The sequence below is a fragment of the Solea solea genome, chromosome 12, assembly GCF_958295425.1.
Source record: "Solea solea chromosome 12, fSolSol10.1, whole genome shotgun sequence".
Lineage (NCBI taxonomy): Eukaryota > Metazoa > Chordata > Actinopteri > Pleuronectiformes > Soleidae > Solea > Solea solea.
In genome coordinates this window covers 27,517,962-27,543,912 of record NC_081145.1, presented here as the reverse complement: position 1 = coordinate 27,543,912, position 25,951 = coordinate 27,517,962, and the positions used below count along the sequence as shown (strand labels likewise).

The 25,951-nt window shown below is 41.8% G+C and overlaps 2 protein-coding genes across 7 annotated transcripts in view; one reads left to right on the top strand and one right to left on the bottom strand.

The window, feature by feature from the left end:
• The window catches only part of mical2b (microtubule associated monooxygenase, calponin and LIM domain containing 2b), a 49,362-nt gene extending 36,595 nt beyond the window's left edge, over window positions 1–12,767 (bottom strand). For 5 of the 6 annotated variants that reach the window (XM_058646572.1, XM_058646576.1, XM_058646577.1 and 2 more), the window contains exon 1: window positions 12,572–12,767. The gene's annotated coding sequence lies outside the window, so the exon portion shown is untranslated. Of the gene's footprint in view, window positions 1–9,649; window positions 9,668–12,571 lie in introns of those variants that run through there. The other variant, XM_058646574.1, reaches the window with a different exon arrangement.
• A 3,630-nt stretch (window positions 12,768–16,397) lies between these two features.
• rassf10a (Ras association domain family member 10a) lies at window positions 16,398–21,262 on the top strand. Its single transcript, XM_058644336.1, has one exon. It carries the CDS (start codon window positions 16,789–16,791, stop codon window positions 18,250–18,252), a length of 1,464 nt encoding a protein of 487 aa, XP_058500319.1. The 5' UTR covers window positions 16,398–16,788; the 3' UTR covers window positions 18,253–21,262.
• The last annotated feature ends 4,689 nt before the right edge of the window (window positions 21,263–25,951 follow it).

The following is a 25,951-nucleotide window of genomic DNA, read 5'->3' as shown; positions in this document are numbered from 1 at the left end:
CAACATCTTCTGTGCATAAAACAGGACAAGGTGGGATCTGTAACTAGTAGAGTCCATAAGAAGACAATGGCTTCTGAGATAATACGAGAAGGAAGCACTTGGTAATGATATGATGATGGGTTGGTGCCATTCCATTCAATAAAGGATGTTTTATTCATGGTGTGCTCTTAACCTGAACTTTATCCAAAAGGCATTATTAGGCAGTATGAATTCTAGTCTCTCTGTGATCATAAACAACTTGGATAGCAATGCCAACGGAAGCAAACATCCCATACCGAACGGACCACCTCAACACAACAAGTGTCAGAAATGTTTTCTGGCTTTTTTAAACATCAAACTATACAAAAGGCTGATTTCAAAAACATAAAATGATCAAGTCTGTCTGTGTTGTCCTCCTGTTTCAGAAACAACCTTCGGCACTTGGCTATCTCTCGATTTGTAAGGCCACATAGTGGTCCTCTATACTACATGTGGCAAAAGGGACAACAAAGAAGACGGTAGCTATGGACATTTGCTTGAAGTTATGCGAGGAGGTTGGCTGGTACCAATGTACCATATGTGTAACTGAACTCTTAAAGGGGACATATTACGCAAAATCAACTTTTTAACCATTTTAATACTTATATTTGGGACTCTGGGGGCCCTACCAGTCACCAAAGTGTGGAAAAAGAATACTCCGTCATGTTTTCGTGGTCCCCCTTAGTGTAAGTATAGGCGATAAAACACTCGATGTTGAATTCCCTGCGTTTATGACGTCAGCATGCGCATTTCACCGCGAATGTTACCGCCCCACCAGTAAGTTTACTTCGAGAGCTCCACCTTAGCTCCACCTTGTCCCTGCGAGAGTGCAGGCGAGGGAGGAAGAGCGGTATTATGTCAACGCAGAGGGACAAGTGTGCTGTTCGTGGCTGCACAGTGGAGCACAGTGTTTTACACAAACTTCCACAGAGGATTTGATATATGAAGCTAATGTGCCGGATAAAGTCAGCAAACGTGTGTTCGTGTGTTCGCACTAGACAGCGGTCGCCGTATTTAGTCAGGGGACGTATTTCACCGACGTACAAACACACACACGTTGTTAAGAAAAGGTCACATAGAGCTCATAACTGACCATTCTGACACGTCCTAATTAAACATATTTGTTCAGTACGTCCTCCATGACCGGAGCACAGACTCAGTCTGATACAATCACATATACAGCGGCGAGCGGCAGTTTATGCCGCTCGCCACTGGCGATCAGCGGTGCTGCACTCTCTGTGCAGAGGTGCTGCACTCTCTGTGAAAATCAGCTCACCGCGGCACCGCTGATCGCCACCGCGGCGAGCCGCCTAAACGGCCGCTGTATGCGACTGATCGCCAGCTCCGGTGCAGACCGGTGACTATGCTCCGGAGACCTCGCCACCGCGGCACCGCTGATCGCCACCGCGGCACCGCTGATCGCCACCGCGGCGAGCCGCCTAAACGGCCGCTGTATGCGTTTAGGCAGCTCGCCGCTCGCCGCTGGCGATCAGCGGTGCCGCGGTGACGAGGTCTCCGGAGCATAGTCACCGGTCTGATACAGTAACATACAGCGCCAGCTTATGCAGCTCGCCGCGCGCCGCTGGCGATCAGTGGTGCTGTTCCTAAGTGTTTTTAACTGATTAACAGTTCGGCACTGTTCGGCTCGATCCTTATGTAGAACGTCTCTTCCTGTGACGGCACTCTCGCTGTTTTCTGCGCACGCTGCCATGTTGATATTGTCAGAGAACTAGTGGAGGGAGGGGGAGACGAATAGAGCTGTAAAGCGCTGTAACGAGGACAAATCAGAAACCCCCTGGAAGAAGTGGGTGTGTGTTTGCCTGTGTCTCATTTGCATGTAAAGGGACCAAGCACGAAAACCGAGCGTTCTGAAAGGGGCGGGCTTAGCAGGGTTATTGAACTGCTATGATGCTTCATCCTTATGGTATTTTGACCAAGGCATGTCACTGACATGTTCATTAGGACACCAGGGAACTATTTTAATGGGGGAAATAGGGTATAATATGTCCCCTTTAAACTATACAGTCCAAGGGCAAATTTCAGGGCAAAGTCCTGGTAGGAAATGGTTGCTCCTGGAATGGGATATGAGATCAATACTAGACCGATACAAAACCTAATATTTGTTTAAACGGAACTGTGTACACACAGGCGGAAATGGTCAGCAGCTCAGGAACAACGCGATGTAAATTAGTACAATCTGTTCCATAAGAGACGTTTGGTTTAGTTGGCATCATGACCCCAAAAACCTTTTGGGTGACAGGAATGAAGCAGCCAAAGGCCCTGAAGGAACTGGCAGAAGATGCAGAGAAAAGCAGCTTCCGGACAAAGGACATGACACCAAGAGTGGCTGCTCCGTCATCAGGAGGCGTTCTAGTTTCAAGGGCCGAAACGTTGAGGAATGGTGGTACTCAGCTGATGACCCGAAGTGGCACCGGAGGAGGTGATCGTGACCAAAAATAAGGAGTTTCCTCTGAAGGTTGTCTGCATGGTCTCCACCTTCAGAGGTAGGGTGAGAGTGTTTGGACAACCAGATGGAGTACGGATTAGAGGTGTTGCTCCAGTGTTCCGATGACGTGATTGAATGATTACACAAACATACCGGACATCCTGTACTAAAGCAAACGGCACGGCTATTCATACCAGCCTGTCTCCGGATGTCGAGTTTGAGGGCAGCAGAATTTCTGGCATGTCAGACATTTTTCTCAGCCGTCTGTCTCACGTGTCAACCATCACTAAATGAACCATAAACTGTCGTGAGCATGAATTGTAGTTTGCTCAGACCGACCAGCAGCCCCAGCTGTAGCACCACAACATCCAGTTTGACTCCTGGCTGCTCATCTCTCATGTCTTTCTTCGTCTGCTTTCCTGTATCAATATTATTCGTCTGTGGTGGAACCGAAGGGTTTCCTGCCTCAACTGCATTTCTTTAACCCAACTTTAAAATAAAAGCAAAAGCACTGTGATGGATTAGTAATATGAAACTGGATTTGCACCAAGCTCTTCAATAATAAACAGATCACTGACACATAAAACCCCAGGGACAGATAAAGGTGTTCAAAGTATTTTACAGCGCAGACAAATCATTTTAACGCTAATGCTGTAAATGTTATACAGAATTTTATACTCGGAAAGGCACTAAACATGCCGACATCGAGCCGCCAGTTGAACTGGAAACTGCTGAATACCAAAAGCTGAAAGGGGGCATATCGCCACCTAGTGTAACGGAGGTGGACACACACTTATCCTTACGAATACAATAATTCTTCTTAAAATGTCTTTATACACACAAAACTGCCCAAATGACTCAAACAGTGTACTATATGCTCAAGGCCTGTATGTGGCGCTGTGGCATCTTGGGAAACATGTTTCCACTGAATTGAACGGTACTGAGTAAAAATAATCAGCCCCAACCGTTCCATTTTTCAGTAGCCTTCCCTTGGTACGGTACGGGTGGAGCTAGACGCATGACAGCCGTCTATTCTCATACAAAGCTTGACGTCTTGTTGAGACAAACAGCCGCCCCGCTACAACGTCACGCTCCATATCTCGCCGGCCATCGGGCTCAGCCCCCACCACGCCTACCAGGGAAAGTTGGCCCAGCACTTTACTGTTCCAAACAAAACTATACCAAGATGGAAACACGGCTTTCGGGTTCGCAAAGCCGGTTCCTTGTGGATAAAAAGCCGATACGATTCAAAACTCATGTGTGTGTGTGGGACTTAAATCAATTCTCAGCTAGTGTTTGCACTGGAACAAGGACAAGAGAACAATTAAACGACGTAGACTCAACTGTGCATGGAAACATACTGAGTGTGAGAAGAGAGAGAAAGGATCAAAGCTGAGTCAACAAGTTCCTGCCCAGATGGACAAAGAACGCCAAGAAAGGAAAGAAAAAACACTGAGTGGGAGAAACAGACAGACAGAGAGAGAGAGAGTGAGACAGAGACACAGAGAGAGAGAGCGAGAGAGAGAGCGCAGAGTTTCACATTCTTCAGTTATGAAACTCTCAGAATAAGAAGTTTGACCTGGAGAAAATATGCAGCAACAATTGGCTCCGAGAACAGGAAACAAGAACAGCTGGAGCGTCAAGTGTTGACCTGCTGCCTACTGTTCAAGCCACACTGAAACATTCTCATTTAAAAACACGGGCCAACATTCTGCTATTGTTCAAATAATACAAAAAAATCAATATTATATACTGTATACAAATACATATGTTGTGACTTGATGAGTCAAGATGTGGTCTTAGATCTTGGGATATATTGGGTCATAAGGTATCTGTGATGGCTTTTCCTGGTTTTATTATATTGAATAAATTAATGAAATAAACATTAAAAAAATTGATAAAAACAAGACATGGAATCGCCAAAATTATATTAAACATTTTTACGCATTTTAAGTATTTGTGTTATATCAGAATTTTACCATATTTACAGTCAATTTCCTTGTTTCTAACAGACGTAAATATCCTTCATTTAACATTAAAAAGACAAAGAAATAAACAGTAGATTATATTTTATATAATGATGTGTATTTACAGTGTATTTATATCCACATATAGCTCCTCAGGATAGACTAAAAATACCCAGATATTATCTAAAAGCCATTTTGTCCAGCCTGATTTGTGATATATATCGATACTTAAAATATATAATAAGATAAGATTTTGCCTGCATATGACCCAGCCCCAGAATTAAACTTCATTTATCAAACTTCATCGTGTCTACCATGTTCAAAATCCACTTTTAAACTTACAAAGAAACACATTTGAAATGATGGAAAAAAACAACAAACCCTACTTTGCTGAAATGAAAGTGCCGTCATGTCAGACAGGAAAGCTTCTGCGTGAATATCTATGCGTCACATCAGAGCGAGACCACGACACACCCGCACTTAACCTTCAGATAAGAGGGTCTACGTGGGGAACCGCCCACTCGCCACTCACATACTTTGCTGTTCCCTGGGTGAGAGGAAGCAACACAGCACAGTGGAGTGGAGAGTCAAATCCACACATGCATCTGTGTGTGGCTGCCAGTAACTCTGGAAACTGGATTTAAAATGTGTAAATATTAAATTAGATTGTGTCAGACGGTGATCCTGGTTCCTTCAGGCTGCCATGTGTCACGATCCTTAAAACCGCTCACTCTCCTGCACCAAACCCCATAGAGAAAGTCATCAATTTTACATCACAGCACCCTGTGAGCTTAAAAAAACCTCTGATTTTCTCTATGGACTTTGGTGCAAGTGAGAGAGAGAAGTTTACAAACTTTTCAAAGTTTCCAGTCAGAAAAGGCTGAAAAGGATTCTGTAGATTTGAGCTGAAATAGATTTTATGGCTAATTGTGTTTTGACTTAACTGTACGTGTGTTATGGTCCAAAAATAATTTTAACGTTTTTATTTTGTTTTCATTCCCAATTCATCTAAAAATGTAACCTCAATTAAATAATTGATGTTTTTACATATACAGTACATTGTCATTACATTGCACTTTTGTGAAAATCGTCCAGGGAGGTTTGTTTTAAACGTTTTAAAAGGAACCCTGGCGGTCGTATGTCACCAGCTCTCAGGTTACGCTGTGGTCAACAGGAGACACTATGTAACAGTGTCAGTGTGACACGTGAGACACTGAGGCCACGTTTGACTTCACGTCCCACGAGATGTCTCATCAGGCCTACAGAGGACAACAGCTGCATTTTACCACTCCAAAACCAAAACACAGCAGGTGTCCGTGTTTGCCGTCCCACTGCAGAGTTCTAACATGTTGTGATGTAAATATGACGAACATACAGGAGTTCCATGAAGCTCCATCAAGTCAAACATGTTGCACCAATGACTGAAACATTAGGTCTTTGTAGGTGCACCTTACAAGTACTCATTTGGACCTCCCTTGGAAGTCAGAACCTTCTGGATTCTTCAGGTCATAGATTCAACACGGTGCTAGAAAAGTATTCCTCATAGGTTTTGGTCAATTTATCGGCGGTACGTGACGCAGATCTGGGGCCATGTATGATTGGGTGGTTAGATATTTGTTTCACAAGCTGTCGAGCGGGTGAACCTAAAGGCACTTACTAGGTTTCCCATTAGTGACAGTACCTGGTACTTGTGGTGCCTGTTCCAAGCGAGCTGAGCCGATACTAAAATGTGAAGAATCACAAGAATCGAACCGAATGCCAAGGGTGTGACTTTGTAGAGGATAAAGCGGTTGAAGATGAAAGAATAAATGAACAATAGTATAATTAGTATCATAGTATTCTAATTTCAAATGAGAAGCCTGTGGGTTCTGGGCAGGTGAGATTAATCTCACTTAGGAAAATGTTGTGATGAACGTACAATTATGTGTGCACGCAGTTTTAGTGACGTCAGAACTGCTAAAGAACATCAAAGTCAAATCAAAGTGAACTAGGAGGGAAAAAAAAAGATCTGTTCATTGAATAATTTACAGGGTAATTTAAATCTAATCCCATTAGAAATATTAATTCTAGGACAAAACAGAGGATTGCAACAGTTATAAATAAAGAATGTTGTTTACTTAATTGGTGTCGTTTATGAAAAGTGGGTCGAGACATTTTTGATGGTGACCTAATTTTCCACGTCAAAAACAAGACAAAGTACAAACTGAGAATCCTGTGAAATCATTTGATTCTCAATCTATAAATGAAAAGTGAAACATTAAATGTGAAAAACAGACCAAACCGAGCTGCATGTGCAGAATCTCTGTGTCGATCGTGAGGAGTAAAACCAGATTATATTTGCATTAGCTAAACCTTCATCTCTCTCGTCAGAAAGCCAATTTAGCTGCCAAACCTGTTGCGCTGCTAATTAATAATGTAGCACCTTACAAAGTTATGCATCTGTCAGTAACTGGAGTCAGTGATCAAAGAAGTATTGAATTCCGCGATCACTCAGTACGTTTACATGACGTGAGAAACAAAGTGAATTACTGTGCAAGTCCAAATAGAATTGAACTCAAATTGTACTCAATTGAATTTGTCAAAGTTGATAAAATACCCAGAGATAATGTTTGGAATTATAACGCTTTTCATGTTCCACTAGATCCAAAGTGGTCTGGATGGTCTGAGCACGACGACGACAGCAAGACCAACGGATCAAAACCCCGGAGACTTTAAAGCTGTGGTTCTCAAATGTGTCTATCTATCTTTACAGTTACCATAATATCATGGCCTCCTGTTGAGTTTGTATGCTTTTAACACAACAGGACACAACAGTGGGTTTTGTGTTTTCACGTGGACAGGATTTCAGAAAATACCTGTATGTAAATACCTAAATACTGTATGTAAATACCTAAATACTGTATGTAAATACCTAAATACTGTATGTAAATACCTAAATACTGTATGTAAATACCCTACATGTGGACGACGCCTCACTTTCTGCTTCACAGCATGATCATAGATTCACACAGGGAAGAAAACAACAACAACAACACTGAACATAAAGGCAAGAACAAACAACACTATGAGAACCTGCTGATATGGAGGTAACGCTCAGTCAGGTCCTATTTCCAGTTTCACAGGGTTCATACATAAGTTCTCCCGTTGTCTACGTGAGGAATCTGACATGAGGTCAGCACAGTGTCACGGCTGAGTGAACAGTCTGAGCTCACCTGGTGTGACGCAGAGACACTTTCAAATGGTTAATGGTTGAACCGGCTGTCGCAACGTCAAGACTGAAGCCTGTGACTTTGTCAAATCTGTGTTGAGGCAAAGGTCAATTAGGCAACTGCTTGAGATCGAACAACAGAGGACTGACATGTGACTTTCTATCCAACAAACAAACAAACAAACATTCAAGGGTTGTTTTGGTAACATGCTAAATATAAGATTTGCATCTCCTGTCTGGGTTATCACATGTAAATACCAGATATTAGCTGAAACCTCCACACAGCCACAATTCCAATGCATTTAAATCCGTCATGTTGTTCACACTCTGAGAGAAAAGTCAAACAACCCTGAAACGACAGAACTGAAAACATGCTAACATCACAGAAATAAGATAACATGATTAAAATTATTGTGTAAAATCACTTAACTGTTGCTTCAATGAGAGCGATGTCAGCACTGACGTCACTGTGTGTGTGTGTGTGTGTGTACACCTTAATAAAAACATGGCTGCTAGCCAGCTAGAAAAACTGATTTTTGTCACTTAACAAAAGGCTCACGGACTAAAATTGGGGCCGGGTTAAATCTACACTGTTTTTTCTATAAAAATGTTTGGTTCTTTGCTTCACAGTTAAATAGTTGTTTCTGGATTAAACTGCAGTTTTTCAAACTCTTATTCTCCCACAACAAACTCCACTGAGAAAATGAGTGTTTTTTAGGTCACAGAGACACTGGAGCTGCTCGTCTACTGCGGCCTATTATTGTTACTTGTGTTTATTCAAATGAAGGATTAACTTGCACAAGTCACAAAATAATACATATGACACTAACTGATGGAATCAGCAACTGTGTCCCTGCGAGCTACAAATGCTGATTTTCTCTATGGACTTTGGTGAGTGAGTGAGTGAGTGAGTGAGTGAGTGAGTGAGTGAGTGAGTGAGTGAGTGAGAGAGAGAGAGAGAGAGAGAGAGAGAGATTTAAAGAGTGGCACAGACTTCAGCTTCCAGTCTGAAAAGGATGTGTAGTAGTGAGATAAAGTACAAAACACATTCTTCAAGAAGAATGTTCTTCAATCTTCTGCCACTTCCATGCAAAGCTCAGGTCAGGCCGACTTTGTGTCAGTGCTTGTAAAGCCACACATAAAAAACCGGAACTATCACTTTAAAAGTGCAAAACATCATTCATACAATAAAGGCGCCGCAGGTTCTGCATCGAGATGCAAACATTTCTTTTATTTACCATGACAGAGGCACAAAGACAGACCTGCTTTTGTGTCAACGAGGGCAGAGAACATAATTAAATGTGACAAACACACCATGACAGGTCCATGGTAACACAGAGGTCCAGCAAAGGAAATTTAAATGCAGTCCTATGAAGCGCCTTGGCTTGTGGAGACAACATTTGAACTCACTGCCTCTGATTTTCTCTATGGACTTTGGTGTGGGAGAGTGAATTCAGTTCCCAGTCATTAACATCTGTCTAATAATGAGATACAGCTGGCGTCGATAGTTTTATGAGTTGAGATTTTTGTTAAGCAGCTAAAATAAGTTTTTCCTTCAGTCCTCGCATGTCTAACCTGTATGAAAGTTTGTTTCATACAGGTTATAGGTGCAGCCACGTCTGTGGTGTGCAGGCAAAATGAATGGCATTATATGGTCCAAGAGTGGTACAATCCCAAATTCCTCCCAACATACTGGAGCTGGACTTGGCCTTTCTCATCTGACAGTGGTCCATCCAATCAGCCAGTGACAGTGACGCTCAGGTGTATTTTTGTCCCTCAGTGCTGACACAAGCAGTGACACCCCCTTATAAGTCAACCACTCATTCCAGGAAGTGACAGCTTGGCCACGATGGTACAGATAACAAGGGGAAGGCCAACATGAAAATGTTCCAAGATTAACATCTCGAGGATTGGCAACGGCTGGACATTCTGTAATCTCAAGAGTGCTGGGGTTTACAAAAGGACTCCAATCACACAATCATACCCGAAAACATCACTTTAACACGTTACCTTCAAGTGCAGCAGAAGATCATTTTCATGGCACAATGGCTACCGATTACCAGGCCGAAGTGACTCAAAATCCAATCACCAGTTCCGATACTTAAACCAGACTTGTGTCACAGCAGTACGTGGTCTTAGATCAGATATGGAAGTGGCCAACGGTCAACTCCTTCCTTCAAAAGTGCAACCAATCCCCAGGGAGCAGTAAACGTTTGTCTGGGAAAGAAAAGAAAACATCTAAACCTCCTCCCGCTAAGGCCCCTGATTGGAGGATGCTTGTGGATCGGCCAGAAGCTAATCTTCCCCATCAGAGATAGTTTCCACCGACCTCAGGATAGAAATCGTCTTTCGCTCTATGTCAGCTGAGATTGGCACCAGCGCCACAAGCAACCGTCATGTGAATGAATGAACGTCCACCTCTCTAGCTCGACTACTCACTCATGCTCATCAATCGAAAAGAATTTACCGCTCAATTCTGTGAAACTGGAAATACCAGGACATAAGTTTTTGGTCATAGCAAGAGGTCCTACGTGGATGACTCCACCCATGCCTACACTTTGATTCTAAATGGATTGTCCTACATGGACAGACCACAACACTTTCCAGTTCAGTTGGTGGTGTCGCACTCTTGTTTTGATCAGAAGAGACAAATAAGACGATGGTGGCAATTTGCTTGAGGTTACTTCATTTAACGTTTAAGCATTTAGCAGACGCTTTTATCCAAAGCGGTTTAAAAAAAGAGGAATAAGCTAAATAGAAGAAGTATTGTAAAAAAGCAAAAGTAGATTAAAGGATATTATTATTAGTTAATGTTCATTTTTATGTACATTAGAAATAGCAGCTAAACTTTGACAAAATGCAACCGATACTCCCCACCCCCTCTGGTCAAAGCTCCGCCCCCGGAAACACTTGACATGAAATGAAGATGGAGGATGGAGAGAAGGTCCAATGATCACAACAACAGTCAGGATAGTTGTGACATGGAATTTTCATACCGTCCCCTGCCTGCGTCAGACCAGCATGGAAGCCACTTCTAATGAAGGCTAATCCTCTTCTGTGCTCCGGTGTAAAGTGAGTGAAAGTTTATTCGGCTACTGAAACACAAGTCCACGACAACTGGAGGAGGAGGAGGAGGAGGAGGAGGAGGAGGGAGGAGTTGATTCAAAGACGACACCGTCCTTCTCAGCCTGACTGGGTTTCAGGTCCCAGAGGACGGAGGAACCACCTGCTTCACTCAGGAATCAAGTGGGAGAAACACAAGAGCTGCACATGAGCATGGTCACACATAATCACTCTAAAAACTACCGAGGGAATTTAATCATGTGTGATGAAGACAAACGGCCGGGGCGGGGAATGAAACTGATTCAAGTGAAATTATCACCATCATCCCAACTTGTGAGAAGACACAATTATCTTCTTATTCCAAATTTAGATTTGCAGATATTCTGCGACTACTAAGCGACACCAGTTCACGGCTCCTTGTAGTGGAGTTTAAACATGTTAGTCTGAGTCCAGAGTTTGTTTCGTTTGGACAGGTGTCAAAGCTCCTCCCAAACTCTGATGCGAACTCTGGTTCATCTGAAAATGTGGGTCTCGGTTCACTTACAGTGCGAAATGTCAACGGACGACGATGCAGTGAACCAAAGAGAGGAAGTGAGGAAAGCTCGTTAGGTTTAAACACTAAAGTAAAAACAGAAAGTGTTGATTTTCAGGTCCTGGCCACCGATGAGCCGGGTTTTTCTTCTTTTTTTTTGTTTTGAGCGTCACAGGGACACAGGAGGTTCTGGTTTACTGCTGCGTGGATTCACAGCGCTTGTATGCAGTGACTTAGGTGCAGGAGGAGGAGGCGACACACACTTTAGTTTCCAGTCATTAAAAGGTTGAATTTTTGTTATTTAATATAATTGCTTTGGGCGTCATGTGACGCAGACATGGATTCCTTTGTGTTCTTTCGGGACAATCACTAACACACAAAATGAGAATAACCTGAACTGGAAATTAAAATCTCATGTCATTGTTGGCCAGGGACAATAAACATTAAGTAATCCCTGTAAGGGAAACAAAAAAATTGGGGCGGTTGTCGACAATGATACACAAAATATGACCAACGTTTTCTGTATAAACACAAATCTGACTGGAAAATCGATTAAATTATTCAAAAATTGCTGATTTTCAGGGACAAGGTCAAACAGGGAAAATAACATTTGGAATATAATAATAATAATAATAATAATAATAATAATAATAATGATAATTATAATAATAATATTTGGCTGAATTAAAAACTGAAGAATGAAAATCTAAATCAAAGAAATAACTTAAATGACTCGTAATATGCTATGTGAGAATGGACCAAACCATTGAGGACTGGAAAGTGTCCCCCAGGACAAATTTATTTAACATGCCCCCCCTGTAATTTACATCCTTGGATGGAACTCCTCATCCCAACACTGTTTTAAAAAAATCTAATTAAATCTATCACTTTTAAAAATTGTTTCAGTTCTTGTGTTTTTAAAATCAGTATTTTTTTTTTAAATGCTTTGACTTCATGACGAAGGCTGTGTGTCTGTCATGCTTTTATTTTGTAAAGAACATAACATTACATTACTTTAATGTCCACTGTGGACAAACACTGGTCCAACATACCTCATTTATACGTTTATACTGTAACTGGTAACCAGTTAAAACACATTTATGTCACTTACATATGAGTCAAAGTTTTATTTTCTTAAACTTAATGAGCACTAAAACTTCAGCTGAGGTCTGTCCTCGTTTCACCTGCTGCTCCTTTAATTAGTGAGACAATTTACAGCCAAGGACTCATTTAACGGAAGCGGATTTTTGTTTTTTAAACGTTTGTTTTTCCCTTAAAACTTAAAAAAAACAACGTTTCAAACACACACACACACACACACACAGTCAGTTACTTACAGCAGGAGACTCCAGTCCTTAAAAATGTTCATATATAATATAAAGTGCGCAGGCAAATTCTGGTTCTGGTCCTGGTCCTGGTCCTGGTCGTGCTTCTGGATAATCTGCTTTAATCCACAGTGTGTGACAGAGACACGCACACACTCACTGTCTTCACTTCTGTCTCAGCTGCTTTCAGCGACTTGATCCTCGTGTGTGTGTGTGTGTGTCAGTGCTGTAAACTACCGTCAAGCTCCAGAACAAGCACAGGTTCTACTTCCGGTTTACATGAGTTTTTTTAAACAATAAAAGTCTCAGTAAAGACGAGTTTTGAAGAACAAACACACATCGTATTTTTGGCGACATTTTTCATTCAGTGAGGACCAGCGTGATTGTCCTCACTATAGGAATCGACTGTTTGGTCTTTTATTCTGAAAGGGCATTCTCTTCATTTCCGCCTGGTGCATTTGACACAGTTGATGACGCCGAATTTGAAAAAGCTGCGCGTTTTTGTGAAGACACTAAAGACACGCAGCAACAAACATGATTATAACAAAAGTTCACAAACTAACAAACAAACAAAAATATAACATGTTTTTTTATAATCATCAGGTTTTAAGAAAGTATCGTATTAAAGTCAAAGATGAGGAAGAAACGTTTCTTCTTGTTTTCTTGTTATATAGATATTTCAGTCCTGCTCTGCCCTCTGGTGGTGAAGAGCTGTTATGACACGCTGATGGAGCTACAGCGTCCACTTCATCTCAATGCTGTTTTTTTAGTGAAGTTAGGATTATTTTCTTAATCTCTTCTGTCCGACAAAACAATTCTGAAAAAAAAATCTAAATTCTGCAGAAAGTGACTTTTTTTTAATGATAATTCTGACTTTAATCTCCGAATTCAGGCTCTTTTATTAATTTATTTATTTTTTTGTTTATTATTTAGTTTTGGCCCAAATCCTCTTCCGTACATTTTTACATTATTTTAATATTCAATAACATTTTGTTGAAGATGATGATTCTTTTTTTAATGACATTTAATGTTGCATTATAACACTTGTATTATAATATAATACAAGTGTTTTATACACATATATGTATAAATATGTATATTATTATTTTACTTTAAGAACGTTTTTATTATTTACTATGGGACATTTTTGTTTTACTACTGAGATAAAAACATTTTTAATGTATGACATTTTTAAACCTTAACATGGGCAGCCCGTGGCCAAGTGGAAAGGGAACTTGACTTGTAACCGGAAGGTCGCTGGTTCAAATCTCCACCCGGCCGAAAAAGGGCTGGGTACCCCTGAGCAAGGTACCCAACTCCCAATGCCCCCCGGGCGCTACTCAGTGTGGCAGCCCACTGCTCCTAATTCTAGGATGGGTCAAATGCAGAGAATATTCAGTCGCTCTGAGACTGAGAGTAATTTCCCTAAGGGGATTAATAAAGTACCAAAAAATTAATATACTGTGACATTTTGTTTCATTATACTTTGTATATATATGTATATATATACATATATATATGCATAGATAGAAATGTATATATAGTTTTGTATCAAACCAACATATTTTTACAGTTTTATTAAACTTTTCTACCCATATTTAATGATTGTTACTGGCAGAATCAGTTTTTACTTAAAAGTGATGAAAATCTAAATTTGAAGCAACAATGAACACATTTTCACAGATTATTGTCCATGTGCTGCATCATTTATGAACACCAGAGGGAGCCATACTCCGGAAAAACCTACAAAACAACTTTTCCTCCACATGATCAGCTCTGATCATTGATTTCTCATGGTTTTAATTCGCTGCAAACATTTAAAAGATACTTTTTTTTATTTTATTTTTTTATGTTGATGAAACAAAAACAGCATTTATTTTGAAAATATTTCTCTCTCTCTCTAAAACCCGACTTCAGAGGACATTCTGGAGACTTGAACTCTAACCTTAACCATAACTAGTACTGCCCCTAAACTTACTTTAAAACATGTTTCACCTTCAAACGTAATGATGTTTTTGTCTTCATAGGGACACGTCCCCATAATGTCCCCATAATGTGAGTGTGTAACACAGTATGAAACACAGGATTTATTTATTATTTATATATTTAACTGCATTAAGAGTGTTTTGTGGTGTGTGTGTGTGTGTGTGTGTCTGTGTGTGTGTGCGTGTGCACATTAATGGAGTTCATCCATTAGTGAGTGTGTGTGTGTGTGTGGTGACCTCAGCTCAGAGTGATGCATTTGTTGGTAAAAAAAAAAAATGCTTAGAAAAGCAACTGTGTGTGTGTGTGTGTGTGTGTGTAACTTGTATTCCTTATGTTGCGGGGACCTTAATCTGTTAAAACACTGACATTTTGGGGACAAAAATCAAAGTAAATTACTACAATTTTAAAGTGAAGACATGTTTTAAATTTAGGGTTAGGATTAGGATGTCCTCGGAAGTCATGGGGACCAGCATGTGTGTGTGTGTGTGTGTGTGTGTATTTCCTTCCGCTTTAGTCTCAATCCAGCTGAGCTCTAAAACACTCAGCTGTGAGGGGGATTAAGACGACGATGACACTGTGCAGCAGAAACAATGAACAGTGCAGTGAAACAAACTCTGCTGAGTAAGAGCTGCTGCTGCTGCTGCTGTTACTGCTGCTGCTGCTGCTGCTGTTACTGCTGCTGCTGCTGCTGTTACTGCTGCTGCTGCTGCTGTTGTTACTGCTGCTGCTGTAAACGTGGTCACATTTGCAGGACACAGAGAAACAAATAGTGTGAGAGCTGGACGAGGAAACACAGTCACATGTGGTCACTTTCTTTTCTGAGGTCAAACCTCATTAGTCATGAACTCTTCTTCTTCTTCTTCTATGACTATATTAAAACATATAGAACACAGTCAATAAGAAGTGTCTCATAAACTTTATTTACAGCACAAGCTGAAGACAATCATGACAAATATAGAGAATTTTCATTTCATGAACGATATAAACACACCTGAGACAAAAAAGGGCTCAAGAACTTTTAGAAACTGGATGGACGCACACACAGACACACAGACGCACACACAGACACACACAGACAGACAGACAGACGCACACACACACACAGACGCACAGACAGACGCATACACAGACAGACGCACACACAGACACACACACACAGACACACAGACGCACACACAGACACACACAGACAGACAGACAGACGCACACACACACACAGACGCACAGACAGACGCATACACAGACAGACGCACACACAGACAGACACACAGACAGATGCATACACAGACAGACAGACGCACACACACACAGACAGACAGACGCACAGACAGACACACAGACAGATACATACACAGACAGACAGACGCACACACTCACAGACAGACAGACGCACAGTTCAGAGTTTGTTTTTAATGAACAAAAATGGAAGAAAACATTGTATTTTGTTACTTTTGCACAATTCTGTGATAAAGAATGAATCATAACTTTGACTCAACAACACACTTTGTAAAGTGTGAACATGTGACAAATAGGACAAATCATAAAATGTCAGGAAATGAAGATTCTCTCACGTGAAACGACTCAGTTTGAATGATTTTCTTTCTCACTTCTTCTCTTCAGGTTCTCAGGTTCCCTCTCCGTATGTTGGAGCTTTGATGTCCAGTCCAGGCAGAAACCATACAGATTTAATTTTTCATTTTTACAAATGAATAAAAGTCAATGTGTCCTGAGGAAAAGAGGTGCGTGTGTGTGTGTGTGTGTGTGTGTGTGTGAGAGAGAGAGAGGTGGGCGTGTCTCAGCAGTTAACACCCTCCTCCTCCTCCTGTTTGGTCCCTCACAGCAGAGCAGTCAGTCCTGGCTCTGGGACGCACCCGCTCCTCCTGCTCCGGCTCTGTTGTGGATCTGCGCGCCGGAGCTGAGCTCAGTCAGCCGGGCAGAGACAACAGGGATGAGGTCCCGGGCTCCGGCTCTCAGCCCGGGAACAGAACCAGAACCACAGAGAAGAACCGGGGAAATACATGGATGTAACTTTTCCGAGGACAAACTTCATGTTTGGACTTAAAGTGGAAACTTTCATTTTGTTTGGATGAAAATTACGCACCGATTTTTCTTTTTTTTCTTTTTTTTTTTGTCGTAATGTTTAAATGAACAAAAACAAAGTCTGAAAGAAATCTGACTTTTGTTGCTTGACTTTGAAGATTCAAAACTTTTGTTATTATTGTTTTTTTTTTTCTCTGACGGAGATGGAACCGGAGGAGGGGAAGATCTCGGTGTGGGTTTGCCGGGAGGAGAAGCTCGTCTCCGGCTTAACGAAGCGAACCACCTGCGCGGACGTGGTCAAAGTTCTGCTGGAGGACCAGAACCTGCGGCAGGGCAGCTCCGCCGCGATGCTGTCCGGCGCCCCGCAGTCCTACTGCGTGGTGGAGAAGTGGAGAGGTTTCGAGAGGATTTTACCCAACAAGACCAAGGTCCTGCGGCTGTGGAGCGCGTGGGGAGACGAGCAGGAGAACGTGCGCTTCGTCCTGGTGAAGAACGAGGCGTCGCTGCCCAACAACGGCCCGCGCAGCGCGGAAGCCCGTGTGGTCCAGAGCCGGGAGAGCGGGGGTCCGGGCGCCGGGCTCAAAGGCACCGCCAGGAGCTGCTGGACCGCCGCGGCCGCCGCCGCCAACCTGTCCCAGGAGAGACAGCGGCGCATCGTGAGGAAAGCTTTCAGGAAGCTGGACAAGATGAACAAGAAGAAAGAGCAGACTGTCTGTAAAGATAAAGGCTCCGTGGAGAAGATGGAGACGCTGGTGCATCTGGTGATCTCTCAGGATCACACCCTCCGCCAGCAGATCCACAGAATCAAGGAGCTGGACCGGGAGATCGAGCGCTTCGAAGCCAAAGTCCACTTCGACCGCATCAAGAGACACGGGGTGAACTATGTGCAGGACACGTACCTGGTGGACTCCTCCGCGGACGCTCTCGCCGCTCCCACGGACTGCATGCGCAAAGCGGAGCGGCAGGACGCGCGGTGCACGGCGGAGGCGCTGGCGCAGTTCGAGGAGTACGCGCGCCGCTGCGAGGAGGTGGTGCGGCTGCAGGAGGAGCTGACGGAGCGCGAGGCGCTGATGGAGAGCATCACCGGCGAGATCCAGGAGGAGCTGAACCGCCGCTGGATGAAGCGGCGGCGCGAGGACAGGGGAGCGGAGGAGGAGGCGGCGTCGGCGGCGGAGGCGGTGCGCCTCGCCGCGTCCGCCGCTCCTGCAGCAGCGCCGGAAGCAGACGTTGAGAGTTTGTCCGAGAACGAGCTCGCGCTGGAGGAGGAGAGGATCCGAACCCAGCTGGACACGAGTCTGTACATCGGCCTGAGGCTGAAGACCGACCTGGACGCCATGAGAGGAGACTTGGACCTGAGTCTGGAACTCTGGGAGACCAAGGAGGGCGAACTGCTGGACCTGCTCGCCAAAGTTGAGACCATAGAGTTAGAGCAGGTGAACAGTCACGTGACTGATGATGATGATGATGAGGATAAGGCAGCAGCTGACACTGAGGCTGCAGCAGCAGCAGCAGCAGCAGCAGAGGAGGAGGAGAGCAGTGTTTGGGTGGAACAGGCCCGAGGTTTGTCCAAGTCCTGCGACACCAACGACGACGACTCGGACACGGGTCTGAGCTCCATGCACAGCCAGGACTCGGACAACGTGCCTGTGTGTGAGTCGCTGGTGTGAGTTTCACACAGAGTCAAAAACAGGAAAAAAAAACTCAGGGGCAGAGAAATCAGTGTTGGAAATACTGGGAGCGTGGACGCTGTCGTTCTATAGCAATAATTTCTCTTATGTAGCCGTTGCACAATAAGCTGAGGGCCTTGATGCTGACCTTTGACCTCCAAGAGGAGAGTCAACAAAGTAGATCACTTATTAGCTCATATTATTGTCCTCACAGGAGGGAGACACTCTGAGGAATCTGTTTGTCATGTTATCTCAGAGGTTTGTGTCACCTGCACCAAACTGCAGAGAGAAAATCAGTGATTTGAGGAGCTGTTGATCCACCGCTGCGTTCAAATGTGTCCTTTTGTCCAGAGTTCTGATTTACCCAAATGTCCCAAACTGACCAAAGGAGGCAGCGGCAGCACAGGAGCTCCTGTGTCCCTGTGCTCTACAAGTGCAGATTTTCTCAATGGGGTTTGGTGCACGAGAGGAAAACACTGTACAAACGTGATAAAAGGACATTTAAGTGGTGAACATGTTCTTGAGATTACTGGTATGTAATAAACAGATTAACAATCCCTTTAAGGTTAATGACACTCGAGTGGGGAAGGAAAACAGTGTGACTTCAGAGAAAATGCCAAATGTTGAAAAATTAAAGTGCACATTATGAATCGATGATCCCTCAGCAAAGCACATTATCGTCAGTATAAGTGTAAACGTCATATTTATTCAGTTTTAGTGTGGAACCCTCACAGCTCACGGAACAATTCCATCACAGCTTTCAACTATAGATCCATGTTTACGTCACATGAGAGTGGTATTGATTGTTTCCCAGAGTGTTATAATCCAGTGTTTAACAAGGAAATTCAAAGATACACATGTTATAAACAAAAAATAATAACTTACCATCTCTTTTTGGGGGGTGGGAACCAGATGTTGAAATCACAGGAAACTTATTATTCCTTCAATTTAAGAAAAAATACATTAGAGCATTTACAGCTGAAGCAACAGAGGCAGAGATATATCCTTATTTTTAGTAACAAGCTTCAGAATCAATCACTGTAATCCTACATTTCCCAGTATGCAACTTGTTTCAAGTGTCATCACACTGTTGTCAGAGATACAGAACCATCTCCTCTCACCACGACTAAAGTGACTTTTATGTGCAACATTGGTGGAGTATGTGTGCCTTTAAATGTGGGTCGTTACCATGGTTACTGTTCTGATGGCAGCTTGTTTCCCCAGAAAGCATAATATTATTGTTCCCCACCAGAAACTACTTAAGAAATAATTAATAACTGAACATAATCAACGACAAACAAACCAGAAACAAACAAATCTACTTTGTTCAAGGGATTTTCAGGGATCAAATAATCTATAAATATTCAGTAATTATGTAAAACAAGAGCGTAAAAAATATGTAATTTATGTTTAAAGTCAAAAGGACTGAACAATTTCTCTGTAATTGTTTATTTCATCTGATTAACAACATAATCAAACTTGATCTTCTACTAGATTTGCTTTAAAAAAATGTTTTGTACTTCACTTTTCTGCCTGTAGGGAGCGCAACAGCTATTGTTGCTAGCTACATGTTAGTATAGCTGCTAACATCAAACACTGATACCACAACGTTGGGTTACACAAGATGCTAACAAAAACAATCAAAACAAAACCATATGCCACAGTGATTAGCTACTGAAGCGGCGCATGTCAAATACCGTTAACATAGCATTTAGCTAAAGTAGCTGCTAACATCAATCACTGATACCACAACATTTGGATAAAGTGGCTGCTAACGTCAAACTCTACAGTAAAGCCAGCCATGGTTATAACTATAGCTCCTATTGTTAAACACTAGCGCAACAGTGTCTGCCTACATTAGTTGCTAACTTTAAACACTGATGCCATAGCATTTAGCCAATGTAGCTATTAACATCTAGTCAAATCAATGGCGTCTGGCTATAGCAGCGGCTAATGTCAGACTGTGTGTCGGAATGTCAGAAGCCAGACTTGTGGTATTGGTTTGACGTTAGCAGCTACTTTAGCCAAATGTGGAGACAATAATGTTTGATGTTAGCAGCTACTTTAGCCAAATGTGGAGACAATGATGTTTGACGTTAGCAGCTACTTTAGCCAAATGTGGAGACAATGATGTTTGACGTTAGCAGCTACTGTAGCCAAAAGGCGAGACATTGATAGTTAATGTTAGCAGCTAATGTAGCCAGACTTTGCAGTATTAGTTAACAACGTTAGCTGCTATACAATATATAATATCAAGTTTGCTTGTTGTGTGAAATCTTGTCAAAAATAATCCCAGTCACATTGTTTAAGTGCTTCACTTAGTGTGTTTCCAGAGTGGGAGAAACCTGTGCTAACACTGATGCTTTCTGGAGAAACAGCCTCTTTTAGAAATCCCTCAGTGCCGTGTGTGTGTGTGTGTGTGTGTGTGTGTGTGTGTGTGTGTGTGTGTGTGTGTGTGTGTGGACACTGTGAGATGAAACTATTTTAAGCCTCAGTTCACTTTTTTTTTTTGGAACATCCTGAAAACATTTGCTGCAAAGTCATCGTGTTAGTTTTCCTTCAAACACCTGCACACCCACACAAGAAAACATGTGTCTTTGTCCGACTGTTGTCATGTTGTCTTACATGTTTGAAAGTTAGAACCTGGTAAAAAAAACACTTATAAAGAGACTGTGGTTATTTAGCTTGTGATCAAATAATGAAAACACTCGTGTGTGTGTGTGTGTGTGTAGATCACTTATGTCACATGGTCAGAGAACAATACAAAAAAACTCACCAGTCAGCACATTGTTACTGTTAGCGTTGAAATAAACTGCAAAAACCTACTTTAACGTATGCGAGCTTTCATTCAGTGTGAGCGTCATGACTTAAATCATAATTGTGATTTCAAACAGTGTAATTAATTATTTGAATTTTGATTGCTCCTCATTCTATGCCAATTAAATTGGGTTAGACAACCTTTTGTAACTGAAAACTAAAGTTTTTAAACCACTCTTTCTCCTGCACCAAAGTCCATTCAGAAAGTGAGTGATTTTAGCTCACAGGACAACAGGAGCTACTCGTCTAATGCTGCCTCGTTTGGTCTGTTTAAGTCACTTCGGTTAAGCCAAATAAAAGACTTAAAACGAATGAAGACATTTTAAAATGAAGACATTTGAACTTACTGATGAATGAATGAACGATCCCTGTGTGCTGTAATGCAAAATTGATGATTTTCTCAATAGGGTTTGGTGCAGGAGAGTGAGCGCTTTACAAACTTGACTTTCCAGTAAGAAGAAAGCTGCGTAACAGTAAGATAACACTTGGTGGAGTCAAGTATGAGTAGATTTAGTGACAGGTTCTCAGTTTCAGGACAATTAGCCTCTGGCTGAGCGCGTTCTCCGCACACAGGATTAGGTTCCATGTAAAAGTTTTTGGATGGAAATATTGTCTGCGTCCCTTCAGGCTGCACAGCAGCGTCACTGTGTGTGTGTGTGTGTGTGTGTTTGCCGTTGTATCACACTCGTCATGCAGAGTTGTGTTTAATTGCCGTTTCCTGATCTCACTCTTGCATGAACTCGTGCATTACTTGTGACAGGATGAAACGGAGACCACAGAGGACGGGGGTGAGCACACACACAGGTTATGTTACCGTTCAGTAATACACACGCCCTCACATGTTCGTCAGGGGGTCGTCTAAAAAGTGTCGAGTCACCCACACCGCTAACATCAAACACTTATCCACAGCACCTGGCTACGCTAGATGCTAACAAACCAAACAAACCCGACCCGATCACAGTTGCCGCTAACGCAAACTCTAAAGCCACTGTGATTAGCAACACCAGCTGCTATTATACCCATGTCATAGCATTAGCCGATGTAGCTATTAACATGTAATCAATTCCACGACGTCTGGCTACAGCAGCCGCTAATGTCAAACACTGATGACAAAGTGATTAACTACAGAAGCTGCTCATGTTAAATACTGTAAGCACAGCATTTAGCTAATGTAGCTACTAACAATAACTAATCAATAGCAGGGTGTCTCCTCACAGTAGCTGCTAATATGTCAAAAACAATAATTAGCTACAGCAAATGCTAGTGTCAAACGTTGTGGTATTGGTACAACGTTATATCTAATCACAGTGACTTTAGAGTTTGACGTTAGCAGCTAATGTTGCTAATCACAGTGATTTTATAGTTTGACATTAGCAGCTAACATTGCTAATTGCAGTGACTTTAGAGTTTGATGTAGCAGCTAACGTTGCTAATCACAGTATCTTTAGAGTTTGGCATTAGCAGCTAACGTTGCTAATCACAGTGACTTTAGAGTTTGACATTAGCAGCTAACATTGCTTATTTCAGTTAGCATTCACTGTAGCCAAATGTTGAGACATTGATTTTTGAGGTTTTCTTGAAGTTTTAAACTCTGGTGTCAAACATCCACACAGATGGATGGAGTTGAAGTTGTGGCCCCCTGAACAATTTTAAAATATTCTCAAAGAATGTTACTCAGACAGTTTCCTGTCTGTGCAAACATAGGTTTTACACTAACTAATGTGAGTTAATGTTATTAATCTGGGTTCCTACAAAGATTCATCAACTCTTGACAGACGCCGCTCTACGAACCTCAGAAACTTCTGCCTCGAGCCCGTAAATCACTGTGAGGCGTTAGAGTGACACGCGTGTGTGGCGTCACTCTTCATTCCGATCATCAGAGTCCCAGACGTTTCTACAAAGGTTATAATTTCCCTGCCAGTTTTCCTGGTTCTGTTGATGATGATGTTGACGACACACCTCGCTGTTCTATGTTTGGCATGTGCAGAATTATTCGAGCCTCACTGGAGTCGAGAGATGTCTGCAGACTAAGCCTTGAATCCACAGAAGTGACTTCCGCCTGGAAGAACGTGGTCTTATGAGGAAAACACACATCAAATGTAGCTCAAGAGCTGAAAGTGTTTACTCAACAAGAACCCGAGCTTTAAGATCATCAGTGAAAGGGGGAATTCCTGAAAGCAGAAGAAATACACAACGAGGTTGATGAGACGACTGGAAATGTGCAGATGAAACATTCGGCAAAAGGCCAAAAATAGACAGAGTTTAAGTCATATTGTACTTTCAAAGTGACATTTACAAGACAAAGGGTGAGGAAATCCGGTGAAAGTTCTCTGGGTCCCGGAGCTTCAACAGAGCCATGAAAATTATCCATGACAATAAAGGTCACCAGCTGCTCTGCTGCCTGCTCTCTGACAGGAGACAGAGACATTAAGACTTAAATGAATGAATGAATGAAGGCTTTATTATGAACATGTGAACACAACACACTTTAAATTGTGGAAAAACAAACAAAAGAAGTAAGAAGGAGCTTAAACTTATTAAATACAACCACATCTTCACTCTTTTATAACTAATGATCACTTCCTATGAACATCTTGGTGACAAATTGCTTCTTATATACAAATTTGCAAAGAAATACACATATTTACAAATGCATACACAATATAAATATAAAGAATATGCAAAGGAAAAATGTGTAAATTAATAACCTGTACCTGCAGGAAACTGGGTCAGAATTGCTAGAGATTAAGTTGAACTCAAGAACAGTTAATATTCATCCATCTTCAGGCTTAAGTGCAATAAATTATGCTTTTAATGTGCAATATTCATTTTTATTTGATTCATTTGCAATTTTGTATTTATTCCAGTCAAGTTATGTTAAGTTTTAAGATTAACACATTTTCCTTATCCTGTAGCAAACTAGCATCTATCTAAGCTACCTATGCTAGCAAACTAGCATCTTTCTAAGTTACCTATGCTAGCAAACTAGCATCTATCTAAGCTACCTATGCTAGCAAACTAGCATCCATCTAAGCTACCTATGCTAGCAAACTAGCAACTATCCATCTATATAAAAATGCTTATCTATCATCTATGTTTTATAAAAAGTTATTTTGTGTAATAAATAAGTTTTTAAAATGCTTTTATTTTCCAATTCTGTCAAATATTACAATGACAGAATATCATGATATAATTTTCAGTTCATTTGCCGTCCCAACAAATGTTGGACTTGGAACTCTTTTTCCATTTGCCCCACCCCCTTCTGACCAGACGAGATGCTCATTGGCTGTCAAGTCATTTCGAGTTAGAGGCCCCTCCCCTCCATACTTCAACTAATCAGACGACGTGACTGAGGAGCAGAGAATCAGATTACTGTGTGGTTTCCCTGAGGCATCGTCTCGTCGTCTCATGATTGTCATCCTGCTAATCTTCCTCTCATGTTAACGTGGAAGTGGATACGGCTGTGGTCATGTGACACGGCACGCTCCATTCTAACAGCTCCTTAAAATCCGTCCGGCCCTTTGTCAAACCCGCTGATGATCTCGTCAGTTGCTGTGATGACCTCTGGTTCTTAATTAGCCGACACTCACTCTCATGGTGTGTGTGTGTGTGTGTGTGTGTGTGTGTGTGAGGCAGATTTGATATCAACTGTCTCTTCTTCTTCACTTTCTCTCTGTCTGTTTTTTTTCTTCATATCAGCTTCTACAAACAACCAGATTTCACACGTTTGAAACTTCACAAACCTGTAACGACAACAGAAACATCTTTATTTAGACTTAAAGAGACAGTTCACTAAGGTTTTATCAAGTATGAACACACGGACTGTTTCAAGTTTAACTGTTCAAGAGGATTTTTTTGAGTCTCCATTAGGAATAGAACCAAAATGACAGAGGAGTATTAAGGCCACATGTACAGATGTTTTTGAAACAAAGCAAAAAAAATGTAATCTCAGATTTCCGACTTTCTGATTTTAAATTTCAGAATTCTGACTTTTTTCCCTCAGAATTCCGATTTTCTGACTTTAACCTCATAATTCTGATTTTTTTTCTCAGAATTACAACTTTAATCTCAGAATTCTGAGTTTTCTCTCAGAATTCCAACTTTCTCACTTTACCCTCAGAATTCCGACTTTTTGATGTTGTTCTCAGAATTCTGACTTTTTTCTCAGTGAGAATGTGTGTGTTTACACTTTTACTGGTAATGTGATGTAAACTGCAGCTTACACACAGGAAGACACTGTGTGCGTGTGTGTGTTGTTTTTGCAAAATAATTAGCGTGACACTGGTTTCCATGACTTCAGAGGACATTGTCTCGACTTATATTCATTTCCTGGAGATTTAACCATAATTACTACTGGCCTAATCCTAATCTTATCCCCTAACCTCAGCCCCTTAACCTAACTTTGAAACATGTCTTCACCGTAAAAATGTAATAATTTACATTAAGGTAACTTGATTTTTGTCCCTCTAATGTGTAAAGTGTGTAACTGTGTGTAAACAGATTTAGGTCCCCACAACGTGAAGGACACCACACACACACGCACCCGTGCTATAGGCATTATAATATTGTATCAACAATGCAAAGCACTCAGTGTTTTAACAGTTGGATTATAATAGGAGATGCACGGCTGTTTAAAGTGCTGATTATCATTTATATCAGAGCTGATGTGAGACATTTACTTTGACCTTTTAATCTCTGTGTGTGACACACAGCTGGTGACAGATGTGGCTCCATTTACATTGTCACAAACATAAAAACACATCAAACATCAGCGGCTAATCCACCAGTTTTTTTCCCACTTTAATCACAGAATTCCGACTTTCTGACTTCAATCTCAGAATTCAGATTTTCTGACTTCAATCTCAGAATTCCGACTTTCTGA

Bases quoted from the DNA above. Each gene is read 5' to 3' on its own strand.
- rassf10a (XM_058644336.1), top strand. From the start codon at position 16,789: ATGGAACCGGAGGAGGGGAAGATCTCGGTGTGGGTTTGCCGGGAGGAG.